This window comes from Hippocampus bargibanti, linkage group LG20 (genome assembly GCF_051943395.1).
Source record: "Hippocampus bargibanti isolate YZ-2025 linkage group LG20, ASM5194339v1, whole genome shotgun sequence".
NCBI classification, from domain to species: Eukaryota; Metazoa; Chordata; class Actinopteri; order Syngnathiformes; family Syngnathidae; genus Hippocampus; species Hippocampus bargibanti.
In genome coordinates, this window is record NC_142753.1 from 3,538,661 (window position 1) to 3,557,466 (window position 18,806).

Below are 18,806 nucleotides of genomic sequence, written 5' to 3' on the forward strand. Positions count from 1 at the left end.
TTTGTGTTTCGATCATCACACGCATCCTCTAGTAGCACTGTCACATCAAATCTCTGTCACGCCGATTTCACCTGGGAGGAAGTGGCAATCCATATCATGGCGAGGGTGGAACAAAAGAGGCCAAAGAACTGCAAATACCATCGTTACACCACCAACTCAACTGTGTTGTTTCTTTACCCATGAAAAGCATTGAAATTGCTGATCGCGATTTGGCAGTGCTGAACACATAATACAGACACTCCCCTACTTACGAACATTTGACTTACGAACAACGGTAATATTCTATTTTGGGCACCCGCCATCAAATTTCACTCCAGAACAATATAACTTTGGAATTATTTTTTTTTTTCTGATGAAAGAAGAGAGTCTAAGGTTTCTTATGGTGAATTGAATTTATGTACAGACGCTTCCCTACTTAGGAACATCCACGTTACAAACAATGGGACATTAGAGGGAGATATATCCAGTAAAGTCTCGTTATATCGATATCGGATATATCGATAGTCCCGGTTATATCGATACTATTTCTATGCACGCACGGAGAAAATTACATGCAAATAGGGTCGGATATATCGATAGTCCCGGTTATATCGATATTTTTTCGGACTCCCTTGAATATCGATATAACGAGACTTTACTGTGTATATATATATATATATATATATATATATATATATATATATATATATATATATATATATATATATATATATATATTTAGTTACACAATCAATCTGGAAATGTATTATTACTACAGACACTCCCCAACTTACGAACAAAATACGTTCTGAGTGGTCGTTCGTAAGATGAATTTGTTCGTAAGTTGCTTTAGTGTTATATTTTATATATATATACGGCCGAAACCACCTTTAAAGAAGTACAGATGACGGCTGAAGAAACCTTTTCATCGATGGACCAACCCTGTACAACTGAGAGCTTACCCAGACGAATGGGACATAAGAACATTGTTGTAGTCACATATGTAATATTCTCTCCAGTTGTACAGGTACATATCTTTAGACCATATATTTTATGAATTGTTTATTTTTCAGTACAAACCAACACAGGTTACTTATACAAGGCGTAAACATACTTATATTACTAGCCTTAAACATACATTCCATCTAAAATATAACACTAAAGCAACTTACGAACAAATTCATCTTACGAACGACCACTCAGAACGTATTTTGTTCGTAAGTTGGGGAGTGTCTGTAGTAATAATACATTTCCAGTTTGATTGTGTAACTAAATAAAATATAAAAACAATGTTTATTTTATGTATCAATAAATTATTTGACTTGAATTAAAATTGTTGATATATTAGAAAAATAGATTTTAGTCAAATGTTTTGTTGTTGTTTTTTTTAGTTTTGAATATTTCGGCAATCTAGTTAAATCCGGCCCCATCATTTTTTAGAATTTGGGCCCCCATTTCAGACACAAGGGGCCCCCATTTTTAAATTTCCCAGATGCATCCCTGCATTTCATTTATCAGCCTTTCAAAACTCTCAAGGACACTTTACAGGCGGAAAGAAATACTGAAAGAAATATTTGCATTCAACAGGTGACGTTGGGTGGCACGCTGATCGGAATCGGCCGTAAAACCTCCGATTGCCAGGGCAACACAAAGTACTTTCGTTGCAAATTCTGCAACTTCACCTACATGGGCAGCAATTCAATGGAACTGGAGCAGCACTTCCTGTCCTCTCATCCCAACAAAGCCAAGACCTCACTGGCCACGCCCCTTCTGAACAACGACAGCCAGAGCAAAGGGAGGACGCCGATACTGGACGGGGCGGAGCGAGTGGCGGTCAGAGCAGAGGATGACTCCCTGGTAGGGTATTCCATCCCCATCCGGCCGGATTCGTTGGGCTGGCCTGCGGAGGGGTCGCGGGCGTACTACTGGTGCAAGTTCTGCAGCTGGAGCTGCGAGTGGTCCGGGGGCTCGGCCAAGCTTTTAGAGCACCATGAGCAGCGGCACAAGATGAACATGGCGAGTCCTAATGACCCCAGAAGGGAAAGCGAACGAGACCATATTTTGTCCAAGAGTCGCAAGGATCTGTCATCCGGTGCCAATCAAGGTAATTTAACTCATTCACTCCCCGGACGATGTGCAAAAATGTGTCCACTCCAGGTTTTTGTCATTTTCACTCCAATTGCAGGAACCACAAAATGTTTAGTTTTAGGACTGTTGGGAGGAAGTGAGTTCTGTCACCCATCGTGCTGAGACGGGGGGGGAAGAGGAACTGAGGGAACCAGAGGGAATAGAAATTTGAAGGTCAGATAGGTATGGGGGTGGGGGGGCTAGGATATGGATCAGAATACCATTATTCGTCCCACAATGTAAATGTATAAAGAATAATTTTAAAGTTGATTATATATTATAACAATGTCATTCGCCCCGATTTGCAAAGTGACCGAACTACGACTAGCCTCAGAATACAATTTTCACTCAATTTGCAGGACCCACAGAATATTGTGTTTTAGGACTACATAAACATTCAATGCAGCGTAACAAACCGTAGACTCCCTTCTTTCATGAAAAAAAAAGTTAATTCCTAAATTATATGCATCTGGATTTATCTGAGCTTGAAATGGAAGCGGCAATACAAAACATTGATTTATATAGCGCTTTAACAATAGCTGAAGCTGTACCAAAGCACTGACACTGGCAAAAGTAGAAGGAAAAAAAACTACCAGAGGTCCGACCAGCGCTTTATCTGCACCCCCGAAAGAAAACCCAAATTTAGGAATGGCGCTCCACGTGACACTTTTCAATTCACAAATAAATTTGGGAATTGCAGTGAATCCAGTTAAGTGACATGAAACTTCATGAACTGCCCGGCCAGTCAGTGTTCAATACTTGATTGAAGTGGAAATTAAGCGAGTTCCTGCATCAACTCAAGGGGAATCAATGTTCGAATAATGAAACCCATCTGTCTTGGTGTTCTGCAGTCAGCATCATGCCTTGAAAAAAAAGCCAGACAAACATCCCAATGCTCTCACCCTGCCAACTTGATGACCTTTTCTTGCCTGACACCACATCTGTCGTGATTCCCAGGCGACCCGAACAGCGGTGATGCCGATGCCGTGGTCACCAGCTACAACTGCCAGCTGTGCGACTTCCGCTACTCCATGGCGCACGCCGCCGACGTGATCGTGGTTGCTCCCTTGCTGCTGCATTACCAGCACAATCACTCCATCCACCGATGCTGCATCCAGCACTGCATGTACTGTCCGCGTGGCCTCTGTCAGCCGCACAAGCACCTGGGGGAGGTGAGTCTTTGATTTCATTGGTTCTCAAACTGGAGGAGGAGGTCCCCCAGGGGTAACGATAGGGTTTGCCAAATAATTTGCAAAAAAAAATATATGAAAAAAAATTGGTGAGGCTCGTATTTGATTGGATTAGCCTTTATTAGTCTCTCAGTTGAGAAATATACATTTCACAGCAGCAAAGTGATGAAAAGAAGAGGAAAGGAAGAAGTAGAAAATCAAAATACAAGACCTCCTATCAAGTCAGCCACTCTCGCGGTGGCATCTTGAAGTCAAAACATCAACAAAAAAACTAAATAACAAATAATGTGGCACAACACAAAATACACACAGTGTCATACAATCTTAAGCACTTTCTGCACCCTCTGTTGTGTTTGTTGTATAAAGCAGTTCTAGATGAAAGAGGAGAGGATAAAAGCTTCCTTTTCACCAGTGGATCAGGGACGTCTTGGTGGCATGTGCACATCTGCTACAAGCTAAATGTTGAAAGCAACACAAAGCTGTAGCATCCATTGACGAAAAGAGACTGTCTCACATCTCCTATCCAATGTAAATCCGCTTCTATTCCGAGCCGCGGTAGTTCCACAGAACCGACCTTTCCGCTGAACAAAGCGACACTGTTTGCCCATTACAGACGCAAAAATAGCACAACCGCCCAGAGCTGTCCGGCGATGACAGTCAAATGGCACTAACATTCCTCCCTAATCAAAAACAGTGCTGGCATATTTGTACTGGCAAAAATTTGCAAGTGCTCTGCAGAGTCTCCTCCTTGATGAATGTCGTGACCAAAAATACTGAAAAACAATCCGTATCGGTTCCGCACGACGCACAACAACTCAGTGTGGAAAGAAAACATAAAAACAGCACAAAAACAAACTACTCAGGCGCCATCTCGGACTTCTCTCAGCACAATATCCATATGAAGGATAGAATGCTAAAAAAAAAAACAATGATAGCTGCGCTTGCTAACCATTTTTCCTTCGGATTATGAGGGCGGACCTCAGCAGTAAAAAAATCACCTCAATGGGTGTCGCTGAACCACCAGTTGACAAGTTAAATGCACGCCTTCATGTTTCTTTGAATCCAACGTTTGGTTTGGTATCATTAGGATAATGATGCACATATCCCTGTGAGGTCTTTGAGTCCCCCCTACCTGGATGAAAAAACAACCCATCAGGGGGTTTTACACCCTTAAAGGACAACCGACACCATTTTTTTTGTTTCCTAACTGACATCAGAAAAAGATTTTATAGCATCTAAAATACCCAAAACATGCAGGCTGATATTTTTAGTCAAATGCGAAACACAAATACAAATGACTTAGTGTCCCAAAACTGCCACAAAATGAGCTCGGAACTGAGGAGATTTAGAAAGTCCCGCCATCTTGTTCGGGACGTCACGCCAGGATACTCCTTCATAAACTGCCTTGTTCCGGAATCAAAACAATGGCTTCGGAGAGTTCCGATTCGGAGATGCTTTCTTGTTACTCATCCAGTTATGAATATGAAATCGATTAAAGAAGTCCTTTCGTATCAATTTGAGCCGTCTGGATTCCAATGTAGCGCCCAGAAAATGTACAAGATGGCGCACAAGCTCCATTGGAAATGGGCTGATTTGTCCGCTTGGAATTTGTGTCAACTTACACCTTCTTTATGCGTGTTACTGCAATTGGCTGCGACACACAACAATTCACCATTGCGTTATTTATGTAGTTTTGCGTTATTTATGTAGTTTTCCTTCCAAATGCATTTTGTGTCGCTTTCTTGGTCAGGGGCGTTCCCTCCGTGATGTCACTTAAGGCATCGTCATCAACTCGAAAACAAGACTTAATGAATATTCAGTGCGAGTCTTGAAATGTAAAATATAGCTATATGCAGTGGAATCTTTGTAAAATGCGCTCAGTAGAAGTCATTTGAAGTGATTTTACAAATTATGGATGCAACTTGTCCGAAGGTGTCGTTTGTCCTTTAATGGAGCTCGTATCGTCCTTTTTTTTCTTTCCTCCCTCAATAGGTATCGCACCCCTTTGCATGCCGGAAACCCACCTGTCCAAAATGTTGCGGCAAATTCCCCGCGTCCACCAAACTGCAGGAAACGGGCGGCTCCACACCTCCCAGAAGCGACCCCAGTGTGACGTCAGCTTCGACGATTCATCCCTCACACCCTGTTGCCTCACAAGGTAATTCATTTGACTCACCCTTGCCGTTCTTACAAAGTAAAATCCAAACGCTAGTATGTTGTTGAAGGTACAAGAAGGAGGTTTATTTCCTTCTCAAGCTCAGTCACAGTTATGATGAGAAGACACGACATGATATGCTAGCTAGCTATTAGCTATATGTCTATCTAGCTGGCTAGCTTTCTAGCTGGCTATCGATTGGCTATCTATTAGCTATCTGGCTGGCTATCTATTAGCTGTCTGGCTGGCTAGCAATCTGGCTAGCTATCTATTAGCTGTTTATTAGCTAGCTAGCTCGCTTTCTATCTATATGATAGTCCTTGAGAGTTTTTAAAGGTGCTTATAAATATAATGTATTATTGTTACTATTACCTGGCTAGCTAGCTTTCAATCTATTTGAGTTACTTCCGGGTTGGCGCGTGTGGCTGCCGCTGCTCACCCACAGAAAAACTTATCCTGTGACTGAAAAGTGACCTTCAGACTTTTGAAAGGCGCTTATAAATGACATGGATTATTATTATTATTATTATTATTATTATTATTTCTCCACTATGATGATTATTATTAAGGCCAATATTATTATTATAATTTCTCCACTGTGAGACTAATAAAGGCAAATCCAATTATTATTATTATTATTATTATTATTATTATTATTAAAGGTTGAGAATGGAGATTTGTGTATTGGCAGTTTGTAGATAAGGATTTGGATCATAAATTCTTCGCACCCACAGTGGAGCGTTATACCCACTACGATATATAGAAAATGATAAATGTGCTGATGGAAAGAGGAATATTAAATCAAGGATACTTTCGGCATGAATAAGAAAATATAAATATGCTACGTCATCTTTTACAATGTAGATATGAACGGCTGCAAGAGTGATCAGCGAAATCCGATGTAGCGAAAACTATAAAAAATAATCCTGTGCGTCCTCAGGTGTCACCCACCTGTGCGACCAGTGCGCCTTCGCCACCGCCGACATTGACGTACTGCTGCAGCACTATGATGGCTGCCACAGCCTGATCAACCTGAAGGGGGCGCCGGCGCACGTTAAGGCCGAGGAACAAGACGGCGGTGGCGGCAGCGGGCCGGACAAGGAAGCAGGCCAGGAGTATTCTTGCACTAAGTGTCACTTCATCACCGAAGTGGAGGAGGAGATCTTCAGACACTACAGGTCAATTCGTGTTGTCGTGTCGGATGCGTCTGAAGTGCTTTTGAATGAAGTCAAGAAATTTAATGTGACTTGTGTTCAAATAGCCACAGCTGAAAATGTTCCTAAAATCACAACTTCAATGCTAACTCAGAGCATGTCAGTGGTGTTTTTCATTATATTTTAGCGTTAGGCTCGTAGGACATTCTGGAGGCAATCTTTACTCAATTTGCAGGACCCACAGAATATTGAGTTTTAGGACTACATAAACATTCAATGCAGCGTAAGAAACCATAGACTCCCATCTTTCATCAGAAAAAAAGTTAATTCCTAAGTTATATGGATCTGGAGTTATCTGATTTTGAATTGGGGCGCCAATACAATTCATATTGATTTTTATAGCACTCTTTAACAGCTGAAGCTGTAACAAAGTGCTAACATGGAGGAAAAAGCAAATGATGCCCCCTTGTGGAAGGGAAAAACATTGCCAGAGGTCTGACCAGCGCTTTATCGGCACCCAAACATGAAAAAAAACAAAACCCGAACAAATTCGGGAATAGCACTCCACGTCATGCTTTTTTTGGCAGCCAATGACTTAGAGTAATTACAAATACAAAAACGATTATCGATTTGTTAGGTGTTTACTTTGACTGGGATTGGTATGGAACAGCTTGCCTTTATTGATGAATTATCAGTATCTTATCCAAACGACACCAAAAATTATATTAATTGAAATATTGTTTTTTTTTCTTCTATTGTTTTTGCGCAGGCGTGTCCACGCGTGCTGCCGCTGTCGCCACTGCGAGTTCACGGCGCCCGATTCGTCAGCGCTCCTCGACCATTTCAACTCGGCCCACTGTCACGACGCCTCTCTGTCGGTTGCCGCGCTGACACCGGCCCTGACGCCGTCATCCAACGGCTGCTCGGCGCCCTCCACCTTGGCGATCAAGGAGGAGAGTAAGGGCGATCTTCGGCTCCTCTACTCCCTGGCGCCACCCGAGGGACGCCTGGCCGAGGGGGGCCGTGAGGAAATGGTCAAGAGTGAGGGCGGCGAGGAGAAGGAGAGGGAGCGCGAGAAAGGCTGGGTCCTCGCTGAGACGAGAGGCGGTGAGCAGGCCCACGGTCTTCTGTGGGTCCCCAAGGAGCGCATGGGACCTGACCCCTCCCTCTTCCCTTCCCCTCTGTCCGTGGCCTTCATTTCCGCCAACCACGAGTCCTCGCAGCAGAAGCACGCCGGCGGCGTGGCCTCGCCCAGCATGGTCTACCTTGGAGATACCAAGTCGTTTTTGGGAGACGCTAAGCTGTACGGCGGAAGGGGACGCCCGGGCGGCGGCGGTGCCGCGCCCAGCGGAGGGGAGAAAATGAGCCACATGACATCCCAGCAATACACAAGCGGAGGAGGGAGCGCAGGAGTTCATGAAGGGAAAGGAGGAGCTGCTAAAGAGGAGTCCCAGTCGCTGCTGCGGGTATGATGGAACATGTACACATAACACACAGAAGCATAAACCATTTAACGTATTTTCCTGTGTATAAACAGTGTCTGAAATAACACCTGCCCGGACGCCCGGGGCAGGTGTTATAACTAACATCTACCTCCTTTCATCAGTTTCACTCGGGACTTATACTCCGGTGCGCCTTATACACTGGAAAATACATCGATGAGAAGGTTTCTTCAGCCGTCATCTGTACAAAAGTGAAGGTTTCGGACGTTTCGCCTCCTATCCAAGAGGCTTCGTCAGCGAACTAAAGTCTGACTGGTCGTATCGGCCCTATTTATATATCCCTAATGTCCAGACATGGTGGCGCCGGACAAATAGGGCCGATACGACCAGTCAGACTTTAGTTTGCTGACGAAGCCTCTTGGATAGGAGGCGAAACGTCCGAAACCTTCACTTTTGTACAGATGACGGCTGAAGAAACCTTCTCATCGATTGACCACTCCTGTACGACTGAGAGCTTACACAGACGTACTGGAAAATACAGTACCTCTTTTACATACCTTACACCTGTCAATCATGTCAAAATGTCATTCTTATTATACCCTTCCACTTTTTTTGCCCCTCTCATTACCTTTATTATCTATCTAGCTAGCTGTGTAGCTACCGAGCTGTCTCTATAGCTACCTGTCTATCTAGCTAGCTACCTAGCTGTCTATATATCTAGCTGTCTAGCTAGCTAGCTCACGAGCTAGGTTTTCAATATATATTGTGGGTTGTGTCTGATAGCTAATAAGAAGTTATCATATTTAAAAGTGTCATGCTGATGTCTGCTTAGTCAACACTTGTGACTCACTACACAATTGAAGCACAGACAACCAGGGGTCAATCAGGTCAACCAACTAAGCAAGTTAAACGGCCAGCTTCACAGGACTAATTTAGGACTTGGGAAACTCCTTATCACAGAAGTAATTTAGAACTTCAAACTCCTTATCACAGGAAGAGGTCATTCGCCAGATTAGAAACTTATCAGTTCATGGGAAACACAATGTTTTATTGCTTATAGCTGTTGCTGCTCACAACGTCCAGAGGTGTGGTATTATAATTAAGAAAACTATGTTTTGTGTATCACTTTAATTTGCATGTACTCTCAATAAATAGCTTGGCAGAGGGACACAGAATTCAGACATTATGTCATGGATGACTATGTTTCCTGCCGGCAGTAGGGACCATCTTTCTGGTTCCCAGTCTCTGTCCACAGTGTCTGACTGTCATATCTCTGACAGTGTCTTATCCTATCTTCATTAATATTTTATTTACATTCAAATACATTTGCGAATAAACATAACATAACACATAAACAAGACATAAAAACACATATTACACATACATTTATAATCTTAAACTTTGTGAGAGTGACCTCATACGCTTCCTTATCCAAAGAAGGAACATCTACCTCCTTTCATCAGTTTTACTCAGGACTTAGAACAACATCATCACCAAGCGGACAATGCCACGTAGTTAGTCGCCTTCGTGACGACGTGGAGGCAAACTTTGACAGTTCCCATGGCAACCCGCCCGTCAAGTTCCACTCCTTTCGCTCTTAATTCACCAGTGATGTCATTGAGTGGCAGTTGTGAGATTGTGGTCTATGGGCAGTCTCCGAGCTTATTGGCTATGATCACATTAAAACAGCGCAAGCCCACACATATTTTGTGTCTGTTTGCAACCACTTGGCAGACAGGCTGGGTGTGTCGGCAGGGAGGTTTACTCATTTTCTCGGGTGGGGCATAAAGAAAAGGAAAGGACATTTAGATGAGAAGCAACGAGGCAAGTCGTTAAGAGAAAAAAATTAACCCATTCAGGGTGAACTCAGTGATCCCGTTTCTATGTTGATCGCAGTGGAACCATCATCAAAGTGCTCCGATTTGGAGTTCAGTGTGCAGAAACGTGTCTCAAACGTTGAAACCGGTTCACAGTCGTGTGAAATCGGCCGCCGTGAGCTTTTGTTTGATGGAAGCCAAAGAACAGGAAACGGAGCTAATTGCACGAGGAAGTGTCTGGTTGTACTTACAAATCATTTGCATACTTAGTGACAGAAGGCAAACATGAAACTATGTCTTCCTTCGTGTCGCCGGTTAACTGGAGCCTCTCCCAGCTGACTGCGTTTACATTTTATCGCATTTGGATTACCCGTGTTAAAAAAGAAGAAGTCGATTTAAACATCTTCGAATATTGTGTGGTGACAGTTTGAGCCTGGAATGAATTAGGCCACTCAGGCGGAAAATCTACCCATTGTTAAATATATTATTAAATACAAATCAACTGTGACATTTAATATGGAGATCTAATAATAGAAAGCGCTCAGTATGAGGCACAGCCTTTTTTACACCATTGCTAGCCAAAAATACAAATCGCATTTCACGCCTGTTCCCCCTGGTGTGCAACCTATTTTCATGAAACACAGACTATAGACCAGGGGTGTCCAAAGTCGGTCCTCGAGGGCCGCCGTCCTGCCTGTTTTCCAGCTCTCCGGGGAGCAACGCACCTGATTCAAATCATCAGGACAATTTTGATGCTGCTTCAGTGCTGGCTGATGAGCTGATCATTTGAATCAGGTGTCTTGCTCCTGGGAGAGCTGGAAAACAGGCAGGACAGCTGCCCTCGAGGACCGACTTTGGACACCCCTGCTATAGACGAACCTCGTGGGACACCTTAAAGGACAACCGACGCCTCCGGACAAGTTGTGTCCATAATTTGTCAAATTACTTCTACTGAGCGCATTTTACAGATTCCACCACATATAGCTATATTTTACATTTTAAGACTCGCGCTGAATATTCAGGAAGTCTTGTTTTCGAGTTGATGACGATTCCTGACATGACGTCACGCCTGGAACACCCCTGACCGAGAAAGCGACACACAATGCATTTTGGGTACTTTGTTTGGTCTGAAAACTTCGTGTTGATCCGTGTTGATGGCGAATTTAGAAGGAAAACACGTAAATAATGTGATGGTGAATCGTTGTGTGTTGCACCAAGACTACTATTTGATACTAGTTGACACAAAGTCCCAGCAGACAAATCAGCCCATTTCCAACGGAGCATGGGCGCCATGTTGTGCATTTTCTGGGACGCTATATTGGAGTGACGGCTTGAATTACACGGAAGGACTTCTTTAATCGATTGCAAAAATGTATGCTTTCCTCTTCAGAAGTATTTGAATCATATTCATAACTGGATGGGTAACAAGAAAGCATCTTCTCCAAATCTGAAGCCATTGTTTTGATTTGAGAGCAAGGCAAGACATTCTGGCGTGACGTCACGAACAAGGGGGCGGTACCTTCTGAAACTCGCCATTTCCGGGGTCATTTTGAAGTAGTTTTGACACACTTTAACTCATTCTTATTGTTTTTTTGCATTTGACTAAAAATATCAACCTGCGTGTTTTGGGTATTTTCGATGCGAAAATGATGTCAGTTAGGAAAAAAATGGTGTCGTTTGTGTCGGTTGTCCTTTAAACATTGTACGTTGACACGCTAGTTACTTGTAACCATGTCCAATAAAATGGCCACCAGCTACGGGTGTACATATAACACAATATGAACATTTATAGATGCAAAAACATGTACATGTGATCCAGTCTAAACATGTCAATTACAAATACGGAGTTGAGAAGATGTGAAATAAACAACTCCAGTGTTCCTATAGCCCGTCTGTGAAAACACAACATCAGCAAATGTTATACGGCGTATGCAACTGGCAGCGTTGCAGAAGACGAAGCCAACCGTCAATCACTTTCGGATGTGCCGCGCCCCGAAGTCGTTGACAAATCAGCTTTTCAATCTCTTGGCTGCCGACTCTTCTATAATTTTTGCGGCCAGCGCGGATGATCATCGAAATCGTCGACTTTGCCAATTCGTAGGAGACTCCCTTTCAAAAGTGAGAAAACAATTTTATTCTTTGCAGGCAGCGAGCTCGGGTTCCGTTTGCTACCACGCGTGGTTTAGAGCTCCAAAAGTGCAACAGTGTACGTGTCGATCTGTAGCGTCGCTAAGCAACGGAGGGGAATTCGCATTTTGTTCACTAGTAACGTTCTAGTGGCAGCTAGCTTCCCACACTATGTCGTGACGAAGGCCTTTTTCCCGATTTATGTGAGGAAAAAAACACAAGGTCGTAATCACAAATATGATTATATAAAGGTGTTTGTTGTAACGTAAACGTTATAAGGGTAGAAACATAAACACAGGGTGCGACTATATCTTGTCTTTCTGTGCGATAAGTTGGCAAGCACAAACACTGTACAAACATGAGCAATTGCTGTAAATTTTGCCCGCAAGCGATCATAGTTTATTGGTTTATCTTCAATGCAATATTTACCCTGCGTTTCCATGACACACACACACACACACATTGAAATCCACTTTACGCCACATACACATGCCTGCAAAGTTGCATTTGACTCATCATTTTGACTCATCGTCGACGGGCAGGGCGAATGACTGGCATGAATATTGCATCATTTGATTTGTTTTTTTTGTCTCCTCTCAAACCTCCCTCAAAATGAATCACCATGGCGATACCCAACTTAGAAACAAAGTGCAGTAATCCCTCGTTTTTCGCTGTTAATGGGGACCGGGACCTACCGCGATAGATGAAAATCCGCAGTTTGATTTGATTGGAAAGTGTCCTTAGGTGCTTTGAAAGGCGTTTGTAAATTAACTGTGTTATTATTATATAATATTAACCCACATGATAAAACTCAGGGGATGCTGGGCGGGCCTGACTAGATGCACAGCCAATCCACATACAGTGATACCTCGGTTTACAAACCCCTTGGCTTACAAACTTCTCAGTTTACGAACGTTAAATTTATGAAAATTTTACCTTGGCATACAAACTTTTTTGGGATACACACAGAGCTGCCTCAATGAGTGATGTGTCGTTCACGAACGAGCCCGTTCTTCTAACAACAAAATGGCAGCCGACTGTTTTTGTCCACTATTCCCCAATCCCAGTCTTCGGTTAAAGCCACATGATTAGTCAAGAATGCAGCAGTGAGGGGCGGTGGTTTAAACATTAAAGAGACAAGCAGACGACAGTGAGAGAGTTTCAACTTTGACAGTTCAAAGGCAGAGTGTAGACTGCAAGGTTAAAATATCCCATCAATCAGACTCCACAAACAACCCTCACAAGCCATCTGTACACTTGATGCAAAAAGCTATCAATACAGCTAAACAGAACACAATTGATGAGGAACTAGATAAAATTATCATAGAGAAACCACCTACAAGGGATCATTCCTCAATATGGTGAAAGAAGTAGGTTACGTTCCTCATTAAGTGTTTAATGCTGAGGAAACCGGCCACTACATTCCATCAAGCCATCGACAATCACAAAGGTAAATAAAACGACTTTATTATATAGTACAGTTTATTTCTTTAATTATAATACCATAGCACATTTATTATCCATAAAAAAGGTATATTTTGTGTAGTTTTAAGGCTTAGAAAATTAGGAAGTAGAAAATTATGTTTAATAGGGACCTGGGAACGGATTATTCTTATTTTAATGGTTTCCTATGGGAAAATGATTTTTGGGATACACAGTTTTCGCCTTACACACTCTGTCTGAGAACCATCGGGTTTTGGTTTTTCATGCGGGGGTGGAGGGTTCCGATAAACCGCTGGTCAGACCTTTGGCAATGTTTTTCCCTCCCACAATGGGGCAGCATTTGCCTTTCAGCCTACATTTGCGCTATCTAAATTCGCACTATCGAAATTATTATTGTATTGTATTCAGTACAGCCGCCCCCAATTTCAAGCTCAGATAACTCCAGACCCATATAACTTAGCAATTAACTCTTTCTCACTAATGAAAGAAACAAGTCTAAGGTTTCTAACATTGTATTTAATGTTGATGTAGTCCTAAAACTTAATATTCTGTGGGTCCGGCAGTTTAAGTGAAAATGACACAAACCCTGGCACTGGAGTGGACACATTTTTGCATATCGCAGCAGTGAATGAGTTAATATCAGTTTTTTTTTTATCATGCGCTACTGTCGAATTGTTTAATATTTTGCGGGAGGGGGAGCCTCGCAGCAAGGGAAACACCAAAGGAGGGACTAGAAGCTCAAGTAATATTCCATCCATCATGCAACAGCAGCCATTTTTTTACATCCCTCCCCTTATGTGTGTTTCATGTGTTTATTCCCCAGCTAGCATATCGACTCGCCTCTTTCTTCCATCCCCTCAACTCACCTGACGCATCCAAATCAATAATCGACAAAGGCAAGTCCAGCAAAGGAAAAAAAAAGGTGTCTTGTTCAATTGTCAGATTCGATTGCTGAGACGTTGCGCCTCCTGTTGCGTCGCCATATGTGACACCGCTGATGCTAACCTTTTCTCCTTCCCAATGCGGCTTTCTTCTTCTTTGGCTGATTCCATGAGACAAGATTTGGCATCTCGTGAACAATCACGTGCTCATTGGACAAGATAAAAAAATAAAGATGGCTACTTTTGTGTAAAAAAAAACGCAACAACTAGCAATTTTGTGTTGTCCTTTATGGGGTTGACATGCTAGCAAACAGCAACAGGAGAGAGAGAGTGACGCGACGTCAATGTCGCAACCCGTTGAAGATTCAAGAGTAGTTAAAGGACAACCGACACCACCGGATAAGTTGCATCCATAATTTGTAAAATCACTTCAAATGACATTTGGACAATAGTATTTGACAAATATTCCTCCGCATATATCTTGCGTTTTAAGACTCGTGCTGAATATTCATGAAATCTTGTTTTGTCACATCTGGAACGCCCCTGACCGAGAAAGCGACACATAATGCCTTTTGGGTATTTTTTTTTCGTCTGAAAACACTGTGTTGATCACGAACTTAGAAGGAAAACTAGATAAATAACGTGATAGTGAATCGTTGTGTGTCGCAGCCAATTGCGGTAACACGTGTAAAGAAGGTGTAAGTTGACACAAATTCCCAGCGGACAAATCAGCACATTTCCAAAGTAGCTTGTGCGCCATGTTGTGCATTGTCTGGCCGCTACATTGGAGTCCAGACGGCTCGAATTGATACGTAAGGACTTCTTTAATCCATTGCATACATTTATGCTTTCCTCTTCAGAACTATTTGAATCATATTCATAACTGGATAAGTAACAAAAAAGCATCTTCTCCAAATCTGAACTCTCTGATGCCATTGTTTTGATTCTGGAGCAAATCAGTTTGTGAAGGATTGATGTCACGAACAAGGGGGTGCGACTTTCTGACTCTCCCCAGTTCTGAGCTCATTTTGTGGCAGTTTTGGGACACTTTAAGTCAGTCTTATTGATGTTTTGCATTTGACAAAAAATATCAGCCTGCGTGTTTTGAGTATTTTAGATGCTATAAAATGTTTTTCCGATGTTAGTTAGGGAACAAAAATATGGTGTCGGTTGTCCTTAAAGTGAGAAATGAAAATGATCAATTCTCCTCCACCCCCTAGGGCACAGGTGTCAAAGTCAAGGCCCGCGGGCCAAATCCGGCCCGTGACATCATTTTCTTCGGCCCACGAAAGCAAATCAAACTTGTTAAATTCCATGATGATTGCTAAAATCTGAGCCAAAATTTCATATTTTTGGATGTCAACCACAATAAAAGTCATTATTCTTGACTTCAGATTTGAAAATTAGTTATTCATTAATTTGCTGTGTGCTCTATATGTAATATTTGAAGGGATTTAAACATTCTAATGGGTTCCCCAAATTCATAACGGCCCTAGAGAGGAAACCATAACTACAATGTGGCCCGCGGCAAAAAAATGACTTTGACACCCCTGCCCCAGGGTTTCACTCTTATCCAGCACGGTTCCAAAGTTCTAGGACGGGACGGGTTGTCAGATAAATGTGTGCTTTCGTCATATCAGTGCAAAGTTTCATTAAAGTTCTATTCGTTTACATTTATGCCTGACAGAGCTAATTATGTTTAAAAATGTGCACGCGCACACACACATAATTGTATTTTACATCAACTTCTCATTACTTTGCGTTCTATTTCCCCTCTTCTGTCTTGCATAAATCTGTTTGTGTGTATGTGTGTGTACAACTGAGCCCTCCTTGGCTTGTGTACTTAATTATCTGCGTTGAGTCCCCGACATTTGCATTCCATCTGAGTGCGTGTGTTTTGTAAGGAAATTAAAGCTTGAATTGGAAGTTATTTTCCATCCTGATAATTTAACGTCCCGTTATATCCGCTACAGGAAATTGCGGAGCTTATGCTTGTCTGTGTTATGTGTGTCTGCGTGTGCACGAGTTTAAAGGACAACCGACGTCACTTTTTTGTTTCCTAACTGACAATCAGAAAAATGTTTTATAGCATATAAAATACCCAAAACACACAGTGTGATATTTTTATTCAAATGCAAAACACCAATAAAAATGACTTAGTGTCCAAAATCTGCAAAAAATTGAGCTGCGAATTGGGTATTTTCAGAAAGTCCCGCCCCCAGTTCGTGACGTCACGCCAAGAAGTCTTGCATTGCTTGTGAATCAAAACAATGGCTTCAGATTTGGAGAATATGCTTTCTTGTTACACATCCAGTTATGAATATGATTCAAATACAGTAAAGTCTCGTTATATCGATATTCAAGGGAGTCCGAAAAAATATCGCTATAACCGGGACTATCGATATATCCGACCCTGTTTGCATGTAATTTTCTCCGTGCGTGCATAGAAATAGTATCGATATAACCGGGACTATCGATATATCCGATATCGATATAACGAGACTTTACTGTAGTTCTGAAAAGGAAAGCATACATGTTTGCAATCGATTAAAGAATTTATTCCGTGCCATTTTGAGGCAACATTGAGGGGAAATGTATCAGCCAAAAAGAGGCAGAAATGGCATACAAGCTCCTGTGATTAATTAATCAGCCCGTTTCCACAGGCTGATAAATTCCTTCCATGGAGCTTGGTCGACCTCTTCTGGCGGCTTTTTATGCAACGTAAACTACCCAAAGTACCCAAAATGAATTGTGTGTCGCTTTCTCGGTCAGGGGCGTTCCCTCCGTGACGTCACTTAGGGCATCGTCATCAACTCGCAAACAAGACTTCTTGAATATTCAGCGCGGGTCTTAAAACGTAAAATATAGCTATATGCGGTGGAATCTTTGTAAAATACGCTCAGTAGAAGTCATTTGAAGCCATTTTACAAATTATGGACACAACTTGTCCGGAGACGTCGGTTGTCCTTTAAGGGTAAAACTAAAGTGATTTAGCTTGCAAATGATGCAACTTTACTTTGTTTTAAAAATGACAATAAAGTTGCACTTGTTTTCTCGTACAAAGTGAAGTTGAAGCAATACTGACCCATAGTGGACGTTTAAATGTATTGCTGTTAATCGAGTAATAATAATAATAATAATAATAATAATAATAAATAATAATAATATCAATACATTTAATTTAAAAGTGTCTTTCAAAACTCTGAAGTACATTTTACAGTCACAGGTTACGTCATGTTATGTCATAATGGTTTGGTGTTGCTAATTTAAATTGAAAATATGTGACAAACCCATCGCCCAAATAACGCGGAAATTCTACTTCCAATCGTATTCTTTCAAATAAATTAGCTTATTATATTCAAAGAAGACTCCGATAACCACCTCCGCGAAACAAAACAGGCTAAACCGAGCTCCTTCCCAACATACAACGCTGATTTCCAAATCGATCGTTTTGTGGCGCCATCTTGTGGCATCTTCGACAACTGTATAAAATGTACATCGCTAACTGTCAATTATAAATTCACTTGACTTTTCTAATCCCAGGCGAGCACCCACAATGAAATACAAAGCAAGAGAAAATATGTAATTCAAGTACAGTGATACCTCGGTCTACGAACCCCTTGGCTTACGAATTTTTCGATTTACGAATGTTACATTTATGAAAATTTTACCTTGGCATCCGAACTGTATTTCGGGATACACACAGAGCGCCACAATGAGTCATGTGTCGTTGGCAAACGAGCCCCTTCTCCTAACAAGAAAATGGCAGCCGTCTGTTTTTGTCCTCTATTCCCCGCCCCCAGTCTTCGGTTAAAGCCACGTGATTGGTCAAGAACACAGCAGTGAGGGGAGGTGGTTTAAACCTTAAAGAGACAGGCAGACGACAGTGAGAGAGTTTCCACTTTGATAGTTCAAAGGCAGTGTGTAGGTTAAAATATCCCATCAATTAGGCTCCACAAATAACCCGCACAAGCCATCTGTACACGTGATGCAAAAAGCTATCAACCCAGCTAAACAGAACACAATTGATGAGGAACTAGGTCAAATTATCGCAGAGAAAGCACCTACAAGGGATCATTCCTCAAGATGGTGAAAGAAGAACGTTCCTCATCAGGTGTTTAATGCTGATGAAAGCAGTCACTCCATTCCTTCAAGCCATCGACCATCACAAAGGTCAATAAAATGACTTTATTATATAGTACAGTTTATTTCTTTAATTATAATACCATAGCACATTTATTATACATAAAATAATGTATGTTGTGTGTAGTTTTAAGGCTTAGAAAATTAGAAAGGAGAAAATTATGTTTTATGGGGACCTGGGAACGGATTATTCTCATTTAAATGGTTTCCTATGGGAAAATGATTTTTGGGGTACACACTTTTCGCCTTACACACTCTGTCTGAGAACCAATTAAGTTCCTAAGCCAATGTATCACTGTACTGTATTTTCCGGTGTATAAGGCGCACCCAAAAGCCTTCATTTTCTTG

At 41.9% G+C, this 18,806-nt stretch overlaps 1 protein-coding gene and 1 long non-coding RNA gene across 3 annotated transcripts in view; one reads left to right on the forward strand and one right to left on the reverse strand.

Moving 5' to 3' along the window:
- The window catches only part of trps1 (trichorhinophalangeal syndrome I), a 119,962-nt gene that overhangs the window by 55,841 nt on the left and 45,315 nt on the right, over positions 1 to 18,806 (forward strand). For both annotated transcript variants that reach the window (XM_089023255.1, XM_089023254.1), the window contains 5 exons: positions 1,567 to 2,083; positions 3,064 to 3,278; positions 5,289 to 5,454; positions 6,392 to 6,629; positions 7,375 to 8,071. In XM_089023255.1, the coding sequence (XP_088879381.1) occupies positions 1,567 to 2,083; positions 3,064 to 3,278; positions 5,289 to 5,454; positions 6,392 to 6,629; positions 7,375 to 8,071 (1,833 nt within the window). The remainder of the gene's footprint in view (positions 1 to 1,566; positions 2,084 to 3,063; positions 3,279 to 5,288; positions 5,455 to 6,391; positions 6,630 to 7,374; positions 8,072 to 18,806) is intronic.
- The window catches only part of LOC148882732 (uncharacterized), a 33,935-nt gene continuing 26,968 nt past the window's right edge, over positions 11,840 to 18,806 (reverse strand). The window contains exons 2-3 of the long non-coding RNA XR_016118615.1: positions 17,987 to 18,178; positions 11,840 to 11,973 (exon numbers count right to left, since the gene is read on the reverse strand). This is a non-coding gene — a long non-coding RNA (uncharacterized LOC148882732). The remainder of the gene's footprint in view (positions 11,974 to 17,986; positions 18,179 to 18,806) is intronic.